Raw genomic sequence first — 16,408 nt, forward strand, 5'->3', positions numbered from 1 at the left:
TCTCTCTCTCTCTCTCTCTCTCTCTCTCTCTCTCTCTCTCTCTCTCTCTCTTTCTCTGGCAGAGAAAAACCAAGAAGCTTTTCTTTCCTAAACACATGTTTTTCTCTTAACCTGATATGTTTTTCAGAGTGCCTTTTGGTATTCTGTGAAGATAGATGCCACAGAAACATTTAGGTGGTTTTGGACTAATTGGATAGCTTCGTTTTCCAGAGCTGTCAGATTCTCAATTTTTTATAAGTGGAAAACTCAAGCGAAATAATATTTCTGAAATTAAAAATAAACCCTTACAAGACATAAAAACTAGACCACAGGGATCTGGGATACCTTGAAGAGTTTGTCCCAAACTATGAGCACCTCCTAATGGCTGCTTCAAAGAGCAGCTCTCCACTCATCCCCTCAGGGCACTTAGAAGCAAAGCTTTCTCAGAAAAGCCATCGTGCATAGAATTATCTTTGTGTTCCTTCCTCCCATAAACTCCCTTGCATTTTTCTTGCTTGTTTTTAAGATACTGTACCATGACTCAGCATAAATGGAAAATGTCGTTATTGCTTCCATCACAGAGCATGAATATTCTCTCAGCTCTGGTTAAAAGAGACAGGGAAATACATATCAGTGCAGAATGATGCCAAATCCTGATATTTCAAAATGAAAATAAAAGATGAAAAATAGTAACTAGATAGAACCTGTCATTTTCATGCTCAAAATGTTGAAAGCAAGATTAAGATTTAGCAGAGTCTGGTGGTGTTGGTGCACAGTCTCAGTGATGCAACTGGGGATTATAATTTCAAAACCAGCCCATTCTGTGGTGGGAATTCTAGGCCAGCTTAGGCAACTCAGTGAGACCTTGTGTCAATACAAAAGACTGAACTAGGTCTGGATGTGACCCAATGGTAGAGTGATATAGTTTAGCATGTGCAGGACCTTAGGCTGGGTTTCTGGTACCACAGAGAGTTAGAAATTTAAAGCATGAGAAATTAATAACTGTGCTATTTGTTGTTTAAAAATTTAGGGTAGCCTTGTTTTTCAATTTACAATGAAGATTATTAGTGTCTGATTTTTTAATGTTCACCTTGAAAAGGTATGAAGCAGGAAATATATTACTTTTTCTGAGTTGATAATCTGGTTCTGGTGTATCGATGACTGCAGATGCTGTCCGGAGTCTAAGCCACAAACCTCAGGGTGCTAAGGGAGCACTTGCAGGTTTGCAACGCGCAGGTGACTGGATTGACTGTGAAACAAACATAGCATGTTCCATGGAGATTAAAAACCTTTAAGATTTTAACCTGAGGTTTACGTTAGATTTCTTAGGTTTCCCTGACCAACCTGAAAGGTTTCTTCCTTGCTAAGTCTGAGGATGCTTTTTCTTCTAAGCAGAAACCATCGGAACCCACTATTTCTTCACTACTACCAGGCACATCAAGTTTATAACTCCCACTGAGCCACTGGGTATCTCTGCTCTTATTCTGTTGGTGGTACTATGCTTCCTTCCCCATAATCCCAACAGCTGCTCCCAGGCATGCTGTCCTCTAGCTAAGAGTTAAAGAAACAAAGTATGATATTGGTCTCACAGTTGGTTCTCAATCTCTGCTAAGTATTTCAGTTTGGGAACTCACTTTACACAAACAAAAAACTCAAACCCCAAAACAAACAGACAAAAAAGTCCAGAGGAATCTCTTCTCTAAAACATGTATCTTGGTCAGCTGTGGTGGCACATGGACTTAGGATGCAGAGGCAGGTAGATCTATGTGAGTTTGAGATCAACCTGGTCTACTGAGCAAGTTCCAGGTCAGCCAGTACTACACAGACAAACTCCTGTCTAGAAAAACCAACCAAACAAACAAACAAACAAAAAACAAAAGAAGAAAGAGAGCAGAAAACAATTTTTTATAGAAGTTAAAATTGCCTATTCTCTCCTGTAAACTACTTGTAAGTAGCCAGATTATCACTGTAGGCAAAATAGGATGTCCATGAAACATGTCTTAAAACTGACTGTTTGGAATCTAATGTCTAGTGAAATGTTGACTAATTCATAAATGTCTACAAAATTGATCTGAATAGCACAGTCCCAGCATTTTAACCTATTAGGTCAAGAGATACCATGCATGAGGCTAGTAAGATGATAAAACTCAACTTCATGAGGCTTTGAATGAATAATAGAAGGTCTATAGTAAGTTAAAATGAAGAACAATTAATTATTTAATTGTGATTCTTAATAACAAGAGTGTAAGCAGGAATAAGGGATATTTCAGACATCCTATAGGAAAATCACCTACTCATCCATATGTTTTCACATAAACTTCCGTTGTGTTGTTGTTTCTTCTCAATTGAAACACTCCCTGTGGAGTGTTTCAATTGGCCTCACGTTCTGACAAGTTTTATAAGACTCTTTCTTGCTCTCCTGTGAACAGTCAAAAGACAACTCTTCAGTAACAGGTCAATCTTCATGAGAAGAGCAAGTTACACAAGTGATTCCAATGATGCTGCTTTGAGGGTAGGGTGGGGGTCACCTCACAAGTAACCTGGGGCTGTTGTTGAGATGCAGTGTCCGTCCCAAATCATCTAGCTCTTACAAAGTAGCTCTTGCTCGAAGTCCTCCTGTAAGGAATCCCAATAAACTCATTGGACAGATAGATTCCATTCATGGCCTGCCATTGTCTCCCATGGGGTAAACACAAATAGGATCCCCTGAATAAGACACACAATAGCTCCCACCAAAAATGATTCCTAGGGCATACAAACAAACACAGCATAAAATAACATCTGAGATCTGAAGATCATCACAACCAATACTTTAGTTATTACATATTCCTTTCTCATGTACTATGGATTTCAGGTGTAGACTACTAATATTCTAAGTTTTCATTTCTTACAGTCTTCTGGAAACATAAATCTCTTCATGTTATGCAGACAAGTATTTTATTCAGGGCTGATTTAGTTAGAAGAAACTCAAGTGGAACACATTAAGGTGAATGTATCTCCTTGGATTGCTTCAACATAGCTAATATTTAGAAAATGGTTTTCATATCTATTATGTTATGTTAAAGAAAAGGCATTTAGAATTCTTTTTCAAAAGATGAAACTTGTAGAGAATGAAACAATGATTTTGGGGAAAGAGAATCAGTGGCGGTGACACTTTGTTTTATATAGTGAAAAATGGGGTTGCCTTTTTATCTTTTTCTTTTTTTGTGGAGGGATGCGCTCCAATGAGACCCCTGTTCTATAAAACCATCATGATTCTGCTTCCAAGAAGGGCCTCTGGTAAGGCTGATGTGTATCTCATCTGTGGATAAGAGTATGTGACAATCCTCATGCAGGAAAAACTGTCAGTGGTCATGTAGCCTCCAGAACTTTGGATAGGGAGCCTCTTTCTTTGGTCATGGGATAATTCACCTTGACAGAGGTGAGCAAAGCCAAGCCAATAACAGAGGTTAGTACGGCTTAAACCTAAGCTGAGCATCTCTTCCTGTACTTTGCAGTGCAGAGCTAGCCCCAGGTACAGAGAGCCAGGGAGCATGAGACACAGACTGAGAGCTTCTTCATGAGAATTTGAGATGCCAAGCAAAAGTTGGGAGAAGATAACTTGAGAAATCTTGAGTTGCAGGCTTTGGACTCATGATTCCAATAAACCAAGGCAGATGGTGGCTTAGAAAATTGGGGCACTACATACCTAAACATAGTAAAAGCAATATACAGCAAACCAGTAGCCAACATCAAGCTAAATGGAGAGAAACTTGAAGCAATCCCACTAAGATCAGGGACTAGACAAGACTGCCCACTATTTCCCTATCTATTCAATATAGTACTGGAAGTCCTAACCAGAGCAATTAGACAACAAAAAGAAGTCAAAGGGATACAAATAGGATAGGAAAGTCAAAATTTCACTATTTGCAGATGGTATGATAGTTTACTTAAGTGACTCCAAAACTTCCACCAGAGAATTCCTAAACCTGATAAACAAACTTCAGCAAAGTGGCTGGTTATAAAATCAACTCAAACAAATCAATAGCCTTCCTCTATCTGAAAGATAAACAGGCTGAAAAAGAAATTAGGGAAATGACACCCTTCACAATAGTGACAAATAATATAAAATACCTTGGTGTGAATCTAACCAAGCAAGTGAAAGATGTGTAATGACAAGAACTTCAGGTCTCTGAAGAAAGAAATCAAGGAAGATCTCAGAAGATGGAAAGATCTCTCATGCTCATGGATTGGCAGGATTAATATAATAAATAATAATAATAATAATAATAATAATAATAATAATAAAATAATTTATAATAATTTATTTATAATAATAAAAATGGCCATCTTGCCAAAAAGCAATCTACAGATTCAATGCAATCCCCATTAAAATCCCGACTCAATTCTTCACAGAGTTAGAAAGAGAAATTCTCAAATTCATTTGGAATAACAAAAACCCAGGATAGTGAAAACTATTCTCAACAATAAAAGAACTTCTGGAGGAATCACCATCCCTGATCTCAAGCTGTACTTCAGAGCAATAGTGATAAAAACTGAATGATATTGGTACAGAGACAGGCAGGAAGATCAATGGAATAGAATTGAATACCCAGAAATGAACCCACACACATATGGTCACTTGATCTTTGACAAAGGAGCTAAAACTGCCCAGTGGAAAAAGGACAGCATTTTCAACAAATGGTGCTGGTTCAACTGGAGGACAACAGGTAGAAGAATGAAAATTGATCCATTCTCATCTCCTTGTACAAAGCTCAAGTCCAAGTGGATAAAAGACCTCCACATAAAACCAGATACACTGAAACTAATAGAAGAGAAGGTGGGGAAGAGCCTCTAATACTTGGGCACAGGGGAAAAGTTCCTGAACAGAACACCAGTGGCATATGCTCTAAGATCAAGAATTGACAAATGGGACTTCATAAAATTGCAAAGTTTCTGTAAGGCAAAGGACACTGTCAATAAGACAAAATGACAACCAACAAATTGGGAAAAGATCTTTGCCAATCCTACATCTGATAGAGGGCTAATATCCAATATATACAAAGAACTCAAGAAATTAGACTCCAGACAACCAAATAACCCTATTTTAAAAATGGGGTATAGAGCTTAACAAAGAATTTTCAACTGAGGAAACTCGAATGGCCGAGAAGCACCTAAAGAAATGTTCAGTATCCTTAGTCATCAGGGAAATGCAAATCAAAACAACCCTGAGATTCCATCTCACACCAGTCAGAATGGCTAAGATTAAAAACTCAGGTGATAGTAGATGCTGGCGAGGGTGTGGAGAAAGAGGAACACTCCTCCATTGTTGGTGGGACTGCAAGATGCTGCAATCACTTTGGAAATCAGTCTGGCGGTTCCTCAGAAAATTGGACATAGCATTACCTGAGGATCCAGCTATACGACTCCTAGGCATATACCCAGAAGATGCTCGAACATATAACAAGGACATATGCTCAACTATGTTCATAGCAGCCTTATTTATAATAGCCAGGAGCTGGAAAGAACCCAGATGTTCTTCAACTGGGGAATGGATTAAAAAAATATGGTACATTTACACAATGGAGTATTACTCAGCTATTAAAAACAATGAATTTGAGAGTTTCCTAGGTAATTGGATGGAACTAGAAATTATCATCCTGAGTGAGGTAAGCCAATCACAAAAGAACACACATGGTATTCACTCACTGATTATTGGATATTAGCCCAGAACCTTGAAATGCCCAAGATTCAACTCACAGGCCACCTGAAGCTCATGAATAAGGAAGACCAAGTGGGGGTGATTTGGTCCTTCTTAGAAGGAACAACAAAATACTCAAGGGAGCAAATATAGAGACAAAGTGAGGGACAGAAACTGAAGGAGGGGCCGTCTGAAGACCATTCCACCTGAGTATCCATCCCATGTCCAGTCACCAAAGGTAGATGCTGATGTGGAAGTCAGGAAGTGCACGCTGACAGGAGCCTGATAGAGGTCTTATCCTTAGAGGTCTGCCAGAGCATGACATATTCAGAGACAGATGCTCACAGCTAACTATTGAACTGATCATGGGGTTCCCAATGGAGGAGTTAGAGTGAAGACTGTTGGAGCTGAAAGGGTTTCCAGCCCCATGAGGAGAGCCACAACACCAACCAACTAGAGCTCCCAGGGTCTAAACCACCAGCCTGGGAGCACATAGAGAGGGACCCACGGCCCCAGCTGTATATGTAGGGGAGAATGGCCCTGTAGAGCATAGGTGGGAGAGGAGATCCTTGGTCCCATGAAGGCTGGTGGCTGTTTGTGGGGGAATTCGAGGGTGGGGAGGTAGGAGTGAAGGGGGGAGGTGGAATCACATCCTCATAGAAGCAGGAAGAGGGGGGATGGTATAGGGGGTTCCTGGGCAGGGGGTGGGGGATGAGGTAAGGTGATAACATCTTAAATATAAATAAAATATCCAATAAAAATAATTAAAAAAAGAAAAAAGAAAACTAGGGCACTAAATGAAATCTTGCCTACCCCCTCAACAATAATGTCTTCAATTTTAAAGATTTATTTGCTTTTATTTTATGTGTATGAGTGTTTTCCTGTGTGTATGTCAGTTCATCATATGCATATCTGGTAGCTACATAGGTCAGGAGAGGGCATCAGATACCATGGAACTCGAGTTACAGATAGTTATGAATTGTCTTATGGGTGTTAGGGATTGAGCATGGGTCCTCTGGAGAGTATCCAGTGCTCTAAATTGCTTAGCCATCTCCCCAGCCCCAATAAGGCCTTGAACATAAAATACAGACAGTATGAGACAAGCATTATAGAGAACACTACGGTAAAGCAGGAGGCAGAGAAACAAAATAGAGAACATCGCTTTTCAGTATTATAAAGACTCTGGAAGCTCCTACATTAATATTGTACAAGCAATGTCTGTTAAGGAAATCATGAGTAAGACACCAAAGAGTCTTGGGACTAAAGAACCATTTACATATCTCCAATCAAAAGCCTAGAAGACTGAGTAGAAGGAATCTCCAGAAAAGTATTTTAAAAGAGAAGGCAAGAGGTGGGGATAAGAGATAATAAAATTGAGCATCGTAAATCTAGAAATTTCTAAACAGAAGAAAAAGGAACCTAAAAGAAAAAAGGGAAATATTGAGAGTCCAACTTCCATCTGCTTCCATCAATGCATATACCTGTGCCCACTCAAGTGACAAAACCAACTTAAGACTGATGCAATTACAAGCGGTCAGGGGTAGACTGCTGGGAGCCAGAGTGGGGATCTATAAAGTGCTGAAGTCATAGTTCTGGATCAGAGAATAGCGTACTGCATGCGTAGCTGCAGGCATCTGGTGAGCAACTTCCTTTCTGTTCAGGCTTTCTCTTATCAAGCCATGTGCAAATTCTGGGAAGGGACAGACCGAAATACCCCAGATTGCATATCAGTGGCCCTGTACTATGGCCCTTTTATCAGCTCTGAGAGGCAGCCCCATGCTGTCGTCCAAATTCCCTGTCCTATTTTCCTTTGTGACTCACTCTGAAAACGGGACAAATATTTTCTGAGTACTCACGAAGATAAGGAGTCTGCCAGCATCCTGAGAATTGGCTATGGGTATCATGAGTCCCTTCTGCTTTGGAGAACACACTCAAAGGCTTTTTGTCCTTGTTGGGCAGTTGTACCCCTGTGTCCTTGACTCTGACCCTCCTTTCTATTCCTTGATTAAAGGCATGAATGACCTGACTCTCCAAAAGCCCCTACTATAAGCTGAGTCCTTGCTTGTTCTCAAGCTTTGCTAAGATCTATATTTCATCTGTTTTTAATAAACTTACTTTCAATGCAAATGTTTATTATTGGCTGTCAAAACAAGTTTAAAAATGAGAATATTACCATTTCTTGTAAACATGTTTAGTGTGTGTGTGTGTGTGTGTGTGTGTGAGAGAGAGAGAGAGAGAGAGAGAGAGAGAGAGAGAGAAGAGAGAGAGAACTCCCAGAAGGATGATGTTCTCTGTGATAATGACTCAACACTTGGATCTTCTATATAAAGAATGGACCATATGCAAACATTCTACAGTCTGTGATTTGGGGGAGGGTGAGGGGGGCAAGATTCTTAAGAGAGGTAGAGCCAGAGAGTGACAATGCCAGAGAGAGGCAAAGACCCTGCTAGACCATGCAGATGGAGAACAGAGGTTGACACTGGGGTGTCTTCTTCAGTTACTTCTCCACCTTTTCTTTTTTTAAGCCAGCATACATGTTAAATATCATTATGCCTTTTTACCAAGTGAAGTTTCCGGTTCTCTTGTCCTCTTTCTCTACCCTGACCCCTGTCACATCTGTACTCCTCCCACACTTTGTTCTCTTTCATGTCCCACATGTCCTTTTCCAGTATCTCCACTGACCTTATTGTTTGAGACTGGGTGCCTCATTTAACCCGAAGCTCCCTGATCTTGACTAGACTGGCTGGCCAGCTACTCACTGTCCTGCCAAGATCTGCCTGTTTCCTGTTTCCTGGTGCTGGGGTTACAGATGTGAGTCACCATGCCTGGCTTCTACCTGGGTGCTGGAGACTCAACCTCAGGTATTACTGCTTAATAGCAAGCACTTTACCTAGTAAATAATTTCACCAGCTCCTTTTTCTACTACAGCTATACTAATACTAATACTAATACTAATACTAATACTAATACTAATACTAATACTAATACTAATACTAATACTAATACTAATACTACCACCCCTACCCAGATTGTGCTGAAATATAAGGAAGAAGAAGCATAATATGTGGATTATTACAGTACAATTAATGAAGGATTTTCTCAGCTATCACTGAATGCTGCTTTTATAGTTGGAAAGGCAAATATGTTATTTTAAACATTTATGGATAAAGGAATGATTTAACAAGCACTCCTTGGCTTGGTGATAACCCATCATTAAAGTGTGACTTAAATTTAGATGTGAGAGAATTACTCCTCTTACAGTTAAATCCTCAGCCTCAAAAAATACCACAGCCTTATCTCGCCCTTCTCTCGAAAGAACTAAATAGTGTTTCACTGACATTTTGTTACTGCTCTCAGTATTCCCTGACGGAAGGTAGCATTGTTTTCATTGGGTAGATAAGAAAATGCATAGAAATTAAATGGAACGCTTAAGATTATTCTTCCAGCCATAGCTTTGGGAAGACAATGCTGGTCTCCAGAGCCCACACCAATACCTAAACCAACTACATAAATCTTTACAGGAAGAAAGGACACAACGAATGCCTAGACACTAAATATGCTTTACTACTCTACACAATGACAGTTGTATTTCAGAACCTTCCTGAAGGCAGACCTTTGCCTTTAAAAGGACACAAGGGCAAAAGTTTGGCACAACTAACCCTTACCAAGAGTTCAGAATGATTTCTTTTATTTCCTCCTGTTCTATCTATCATGAAAAATGGGCCTTCTGGCTGTTAAGTAATCTGAGTGTTTGTGTGACCCCATAAATAAATATCCATGCTTGAGGTACAGAGGTAGAGTCTTTTGGGTATCACAAGAATCTTATTTTATTAAATGTAGAATCTATGGATTATGATTGCAATTTGCCCTTGAGGGTATATAGGCAAGAACTGATATTGGAAATTAATTAATTAATTGATTAATTAATTAATGGTTCAGAGAAGAAATAACCTAGGCAAACCAAGTGTTAGTGCTGGTTCTGTTACCAATTCATGCAATAATTTTAAGATTAATTAATTTTTCAAACCATTAATCAATAAATACATAGGGAGTGAATATGTTGTTTCAAGAGAATATTTTGATATGGCCAGACTTGTGTTCCTTCGTGGTTACATAGTCACCAAAGCTTCAATTTTCTCTTAGTCTATATTTAGTCAGCCTTGCTTCTTATATTACAGGTTTTGTTTTTCAATAAAGCTAGGACAAACTAAAATTATTGTGCGTGGGTACAGTTATGTGGGGGTGTACATGTGGCGGGTGATGTACTGTAAGGTGCCTGTAGAAGTCAGACGTCAATCTCATCTTTCCATTTTTTGTTTGAGACAGGGTATTGCTAAAATTCCTTCCTTGGAGGGAGACATAAACAGAGTCTACCCTTCCTCCTAAGGTACCAACGGCAAAATTCATCATGGAGAACTAGTGAGTATATTAGACCTACTGACAGTGGATATGGGGCTATGGTCAAGGGCTTTAAAGCAGCCACACTGAGAAGTCAACACCCTTGCATGGATGAGGAGTCCCCCATGGCTGCACTGATGGTCACATAGATGGCCATGTAAATGGAGTCCACTGCCCTGTCCTTCTCAGCTTAGACACTACTAGCCCTACCCTGGAACCACATGCACATATGAAAGTGCTCTTGGGGGATGTAACTAGGTATCTGAGTGAGAATTCTCTAATTCACCCTGCTCCTTTTTCGGTGGAAGGAAGCTAATAGTAAGTCCAGCTATGGTGTTCTTTTGCAAGTGGGCACAGGTGAACTGAAGAAGACAGTGCAGTTTTGACAAATAGTTATGGCCAGCACATTCCTGTTTCAGTCTCCGATCTCTCCACAGCTGATATGATATTCCTGTATATGAGGTTCCTAGCAGCTGATATGGAATCTGGGGATTTTACTTTAGTCCCTATGATTTTGAGGCATATGCATTACCAACTGAGCCATCTCTCCAGTCTTAGTTTTCTTTTTAAATCTTAAAAAGAAATACAAGGGCTGGAGAGATGGCTCAGCGGTTAAGAGCACTGACTGCTCTTCCAGAGGTCCTGAGTTCAAATCCCAGCAACCACATGGTGGCTCACAACCATCCGTAATGAGATTGGATGCCCTCTTCTGGTGTGTCCGAAGACAGCGTACTCATAAATAAAATAAATAAATAAATCTTTAAAAAAAAAAAAAAGAAATACAAACTAGAAAAGCAGTGTAGACAGAACTGGGGACAGGGAAAGAGTATCCCCTGAGATCCTCAGTGAACTGCCCTCAGGATCCTCTTTGGAGGTCGTCATATTTAATATATGTATGTTAAATGCTGAAGCCCAACTGTGCTTACAGTCTTCATATATTTCTTAAGCAGTACTGGAATTCTTCTCAGGTTAGAAATATGAAATATTATATGAAATATAAGAGCCACTGGGCTGTTAGGAATCATACTCAACTATTGGTGTATTTGAATTAAAATCTTGTCTGTATGTGTGTTATGCCTTTTCCTTTCCAGAATGAGTCTTTTTGGTCAAGTTCACTATAATCCAGGGTTCCTTGTAAGTTGCTGTGCTCTGCTAAACTGCTCATCAACTATTCATAACTCACTTGAGCATGCGTACTTCAAATTACTTCATTATATTTTCCATGTGGATAACTGAGTTTCACTTTCAAATACTGAAAAGGGGTAAATAATAGACATAACAGGAGTGCTTGGTACTTTGAAAAGTCATGTCTCTGCTTTGGTATCACAACAGATCACTGCTCCTCCGAGCCACTGGACTGTGCTTGGCAGCCAGATCGTATAGAAAAGATTGATCTTCAGATTTGAGAACCACACTAAGTAAGGCAAGGTGATCATGCCAGAGAGCTGACATGGGAGCAAGGGATGAGATGCAGAGTTCAATCCCACAGTTCATACACATTTTGAAAAATGGAATAATTGTCTCATATAGTGGAACTTCCTACAGTGGCTCCCCAGAAAAAAGCAGAGCGAGGTTAGAAGTGGTAGTCAGATAATATGGCTGCCGTTGTCAATTCCCCACTTGCTTGAGGCAGTCTTCTACACTGTGGATGCACTCATCTACAAAATGAGGGTCTGCACAAGCCAGGTCTAAAGTTTCAGTGACCCCATGAATGAGATGCTACCCAAGAAACGCTAGCTTCAATGCAGATTGAAGTTAACTGCAGAGATATGCATAATCTGAGGATACTTGGTAAGGGAGAAGCATTAACCTAGTTTTCTTAGGAGCCTGGGAGGAGAGGAATAGATTCTATACATTTGGGGAAAACTCTGTTAGGCTGCAATGAGCCCTGCCCTAAAGCCATGTCTCAGAGGATGTAAAGAGGACAGGAAGCTACAGACTAGACCACTACTGTTTGACATTTGTTTTCAAAGTGAGAACCTTTCACAAAAACATGATGCATCTGTACATCTAGTGTCTCCTGTCTGAGAAAACACAAAGCAAGATTTGTTGTGATTGTGCTTTGAATGTGTTTGCAAATGAATCATGCGGATATCTACATCCTCTGAAGACTGGTGATACGTGCGAGAATCATCGCCGACTCAGTCTGTCAGCAGTGCTAGGCACACACACATTTCTGACATCCTCTTGTAATAAATAAGCTATAGACCATTAGCTAGAAGTTAAGGGTTACATGGATTTGGTATATAAATTCAGTCTGATTTTCATACAAATTTTGTAATCTTCCTTCATTTCAACAAAACTAATACTTCTCTGGGTCATTGGCAAGCTCCTTGTATCCTTGGAGTTCAATAAACCAAGAGAGGAAAAGCCAGCTTTTAGACAGGCAATATTCTAAGCAAGGAATAGCTGAGAATGGGGCCATTACTGGCTCATAAGAAGAAATGCATCTGCTGGATGATTGTAAGTGCAGTATTATGGAGGAAGGGGTGTGTGCATATAACAGTCAATACTAGAATGACTTTATTAGACTCATAAGGATGCATGCAATCTTCAACAACATGACATTAGACCAGGCTATTCCTTCTTGCAATCAGAGACCAATTAAAATGGTTTAGCTGATCAGGTGATCAAATTAAAGTCAGGCAAGAATCCAATCCAATTCACAACTACTAAAAAGTGACAAGCATACAAATTAGATTTTAAAATGCTTAACTCAAGTGATAAAAAAAAAAGTGAAATGAAACAAACCTGTTGGACCCAGAGAAAGAGACCTGTCAGCTACTCAGAAGCAGATTTAGGAGTCTTATAAAAGCTTAATCTATGGGGATGTGATGTTTAAGGCTTTACTCCAATGATACTAACAAAGAAATATCATTCAAGCTAAGGTCTTTTGTACCTTTAATAAGAATGATAATAAACATTAAGCCCTACCAAGGGGGGGGGGTGCAGGAAGATCCCATGGCCAGAATGGAGCTTAATCACAAGGTGTGAAGACAGGAATTATTTCCCTGACTGATGTCTTCTGTTATGAGAGACTCCCTGAAAATAAAATTTATAAACGTGCTATTGTGAAGATAACTTTACTGCCGTTAGCAGTCCTATGACAATAACATTTAGAAGGGAAAGAACAAGCACCCCGATGGCTGCATTGGCTCAAGCCCTTCATCTCCTCTTTGAAATTTAATTAACATAACCTGTCTTACTTTTTTTGATAAGAAAAACCATGAAAAAAATTAGTGTCATAAAACTGATTTGCAATATTATGTTTTAATTAAAATTGAATAAGCCTTCCAATTAATATTAAAATTTTAAAAGCCCAGCTAGCAAACGTACATTATTAAAAGCTGCATCGGTTATGTCAAAAAAATAGCATTTGATTTTTTTTCAGACTCACTGTCAAATTCTTAAATGATCAGTGTCTTGAAACTCGGACTCAAATGTTAATATTTCAGTTGTCCAAGAAAGTCGTGACAGAGTATGTTCATTTACTGCAAATAAGTTAATTAACTTCAAATGTGTTGAGATGCTTTTAAAAAATTGTTTTATTTACCGCTAAAGCAAACAAAACAACTCCCCAATACCTCTACAAAACCAACATTGCGAGAAGAAAAAAAAGCTGTATTATTTATTACCTTGAAAAAAAATCAAAAGCTCCCCATCCCTAACATTCTACAAAATGCTTGTCACCCAGACTTGTAAAGTTTTACACTTCCAAGTTCCTGTTTCAAAGGAAGCAAAAAATCCTTAATCTGGTGTGAATTTGCAGCAGTCATTTTATCTTTCTGATCTAATTTTCACTTCTCTGTTTATTTTATTTTTAAGTGCTGCGGAGTGCGGCAGGAAGGAGTCCTGCAAATGTTTGCCTAGAACTACCATCATGAACCGGCAAAAATACAAATCCAGAGATTTCAAATAAAATCGCACGCTCTCTCAAATTCCCATCGGAGGGGGGGCGACAAAAAAAAAACAAAACAAGAACACAGAAACTTGAGTCATTCCAGTACATCCGCAATGATGGGGGCTGGAGAGGTGAGAACACCAAAGAGAAGGCTGGCCTGAGCTCCCCTGCCGGCAGGATGCTCAGACAACAATGGTTAGGATGGGCTCTGCTGCGTAGCTACTTTGCTGTGTCTGTGGCAGTGCCAGGAAAAATAACCTATCTGTAAAGAATGACAAAACAGAAACGCATGCTTCAGGCTACCAAGGAGACATCCTTCCCTTCCTCTCTTTCTCAGTCGCCACCGACTCCCCGCGGCGGACCTAACCCAAGGCCGGGGCCGCCAGCAAGCAAGTTCCTGCGCAAGTAGTTTTATTTCCCGCAGCCCTCCACCTGCTGGGCAGCGCTCGGCACAGTCCGGCCGCCCCTCCGGCGACCCCCGTGGGCTGCAGCAGAAGGAAAAGCGAGCGCTGGGCAGGGCGGGGGCGGGCGGCTGCGGCGGATCCGGCCCGCTACCTCCGCCGCTCGGTGGCCTCCCATTGGCCGCGACGCGGGCGGGAGGCTCGGGAGGAGGGAGGCGGGAGCGAGGGCGGCGGCGGTGGCGGGAGGGGACCGGGAGGCCCGGGCGGCGCGTGCGGCCAGGCGGGAGAGCGGCTGCAGCTCGCCCGGGTCGCGCCAGTGGAGCCCCTTCGCGGTGCGCGCGAGTGGCGAGGAGCAGGCGGCCGGAACGACGCGCGCGGGCGGCGAGGGGCACGGCCACCGCAGCTCTCCCCCCACCACACCGCCCCCCCCACCCCGCTTCGTGACACCCCTTCTCGGCCGCAGCCGGAGAACAGTCTCCAAGTGGCCAAGGAACGGGGAAGGGGACGCCGCGGAGGCCTGGCCAGCGGGACCGTCGCCCTTTGTGGGCGCAACGCGCACGGCCGCGAGCGCCCTTCCCCCGAGGCGCTCTACCCCCGGAAGCTTTGTCGCACCGCTCGGCCCCGGCGAGGGAAGGGAAAAGCGGGGGCTCGAAAGCTCGCGTGGGGGAGCTGCTGAGAGCGCCACCCGCCCAGCCGCCGCCACCGCCGTATCCTCCATCCGCCGCATCTCTAGGGCTGCCTGCGCACTCCCGGCCGGAGCCCAGCCGCCTGCGCTGCGGCCCGCACACACGCACACGCACACGCGTGCACACACACACACACACACACACACACACACTTCTCGGCGCGCACGCACGCCCGCCCTTCTCCCCGCCCCCTCCCCAGCTCCTTGATCTCCCGTCTGTTTTATTACTCCTGGTGCGAGTCCGGCGGACTCCGAGGCCCGCTATTTGTTACCAGCTCGCTCTCATTGGCGGGGAGCGCAGAGCAGCGGAGAAGGGGGTGGGGAGGGGAGGGGAAGGGAAGGGGTGGCCACTGCCCCGAGCCGTCTCCGCGCTGCTGTTGGTGCCGCCGCCGCCGCCGCTGCTGCCTCTGCTGCCGCCGCCGCCTCCGGCTCCTCGCTCGGCCCCTCTCCGCCTCCATGTGCCGGATAGCGGGAGCGCCGCGGACCCTGCTGCCGCTTCTGGCGGCCTTGCTTCAGGTAAGCGGAGGTCCCGGGTGGGTCGGGCTGAGAGCGGGGTGGGGCGTGCGGCGCCGGGTCCCTTTGTTCCCCGCGCCTCTGCGGGGCCGGGCTGAGCACCCGGGAAGGGAGGTGCCACACCGCGCGGCCGAGAAACTGCACGGGCACGAAGCTCGGGCCGGACTCCCGGGCCAGGCTCCCTGGCCAGCTGCTCTACCGCGCCTTCTTCGGCGAGCCTCGGTCACAGGGTCTCCTTGGCTTCGCCTTTAGGTCAAGGCGAGCTCGAGGGACGTCCCCAAGCAGCAGAAGGATGAGGCAGGAGAACTCCTAGATTTTATAGTTTTCTGTGCTTCTCGCTCCCTCGTATTGTACTTTGATCCGATTTTTTTTGTTTGTTTGTTTTGTTTTTTTTCCTTCAGGGAGGGGTCGCGAGTTCGTACTAGGAATTCTCACTCTGGTGTCTTAGTTACAGGACTTGCCTCCACCCCACCCCGCTCCTGTACCCGCGCGCCTCCTGGTGCGCTGGGGCGCCGGTGTCCTATTGTCTTCATCCCAGCTCAGAGTTGCCTTCTGGCCTTTGGATTCTTTTGCCCTGGCATTATTCTATGTCGGTCCCACTTGGAAAGCGAGTCTGGTCCCCTGCCACAAAGATCGTTGGCCGGCAGGCACTTCAGCACGCTTGGCCCCGGATCTTTGGTACCAGACCTGGAGAGAAGTCCCTATTACTTGGCAATACACATATGTATATGTATTCCTTTCTCTGTACGGTTGCCTCTGCCCTGCGTGGGTCCTGGGGACACAGTTGCCTGGAGCCACCCTCACTTTTCCCACTCTCGGGAGAGCACCAGCGAGCCTTTTCAATGACTGTA

The 16,408-nt window shown here is 43.2% G+C and overlaps 1 protein-coding gene across 1 annotated transcript in view; it reads left to right on the top strand.

Annotated features, from left to right (window-relative positions):
* The first annotated feature begins 14,674 nt into the window (after positions 1–14,674).
* The window catches only part of Cdh2 (cadherin 2), a 209,848-nt gene continuing 208,114 nt past the window's right edge, over positions 14,675–16,408 (top strand). Inside the window, exon 1 of the mRNA XM_028759514.1 lies at positions 14,675–15,560. Coding sequence (XP_028615347.1) covers positions 15,501–15,560 — 60 coding nt within the window. The 5' untranslated portion in view covers positions 14,675–15,500. The remainder of the gene's footprint in view (positions 15,561–16,408) is intronic.

The sequence above is a fragment of the Grammomys surdaster genome, unplaced genomic scaffold (genome assembly GCF_004785775.1).
Source record: "Grammomys surdaster isolate TR1022 unplaced genomic scaffold, NIH_TR_1.0 126298, whole genome shotgun sequence".
In the NCBI taxonomy this organism is placed as follows: Eukaryota; Metazoa; Chordata; class Mammalia; order Rodentia; family Muridae; genus Grammomys; species Grammomys surdaster.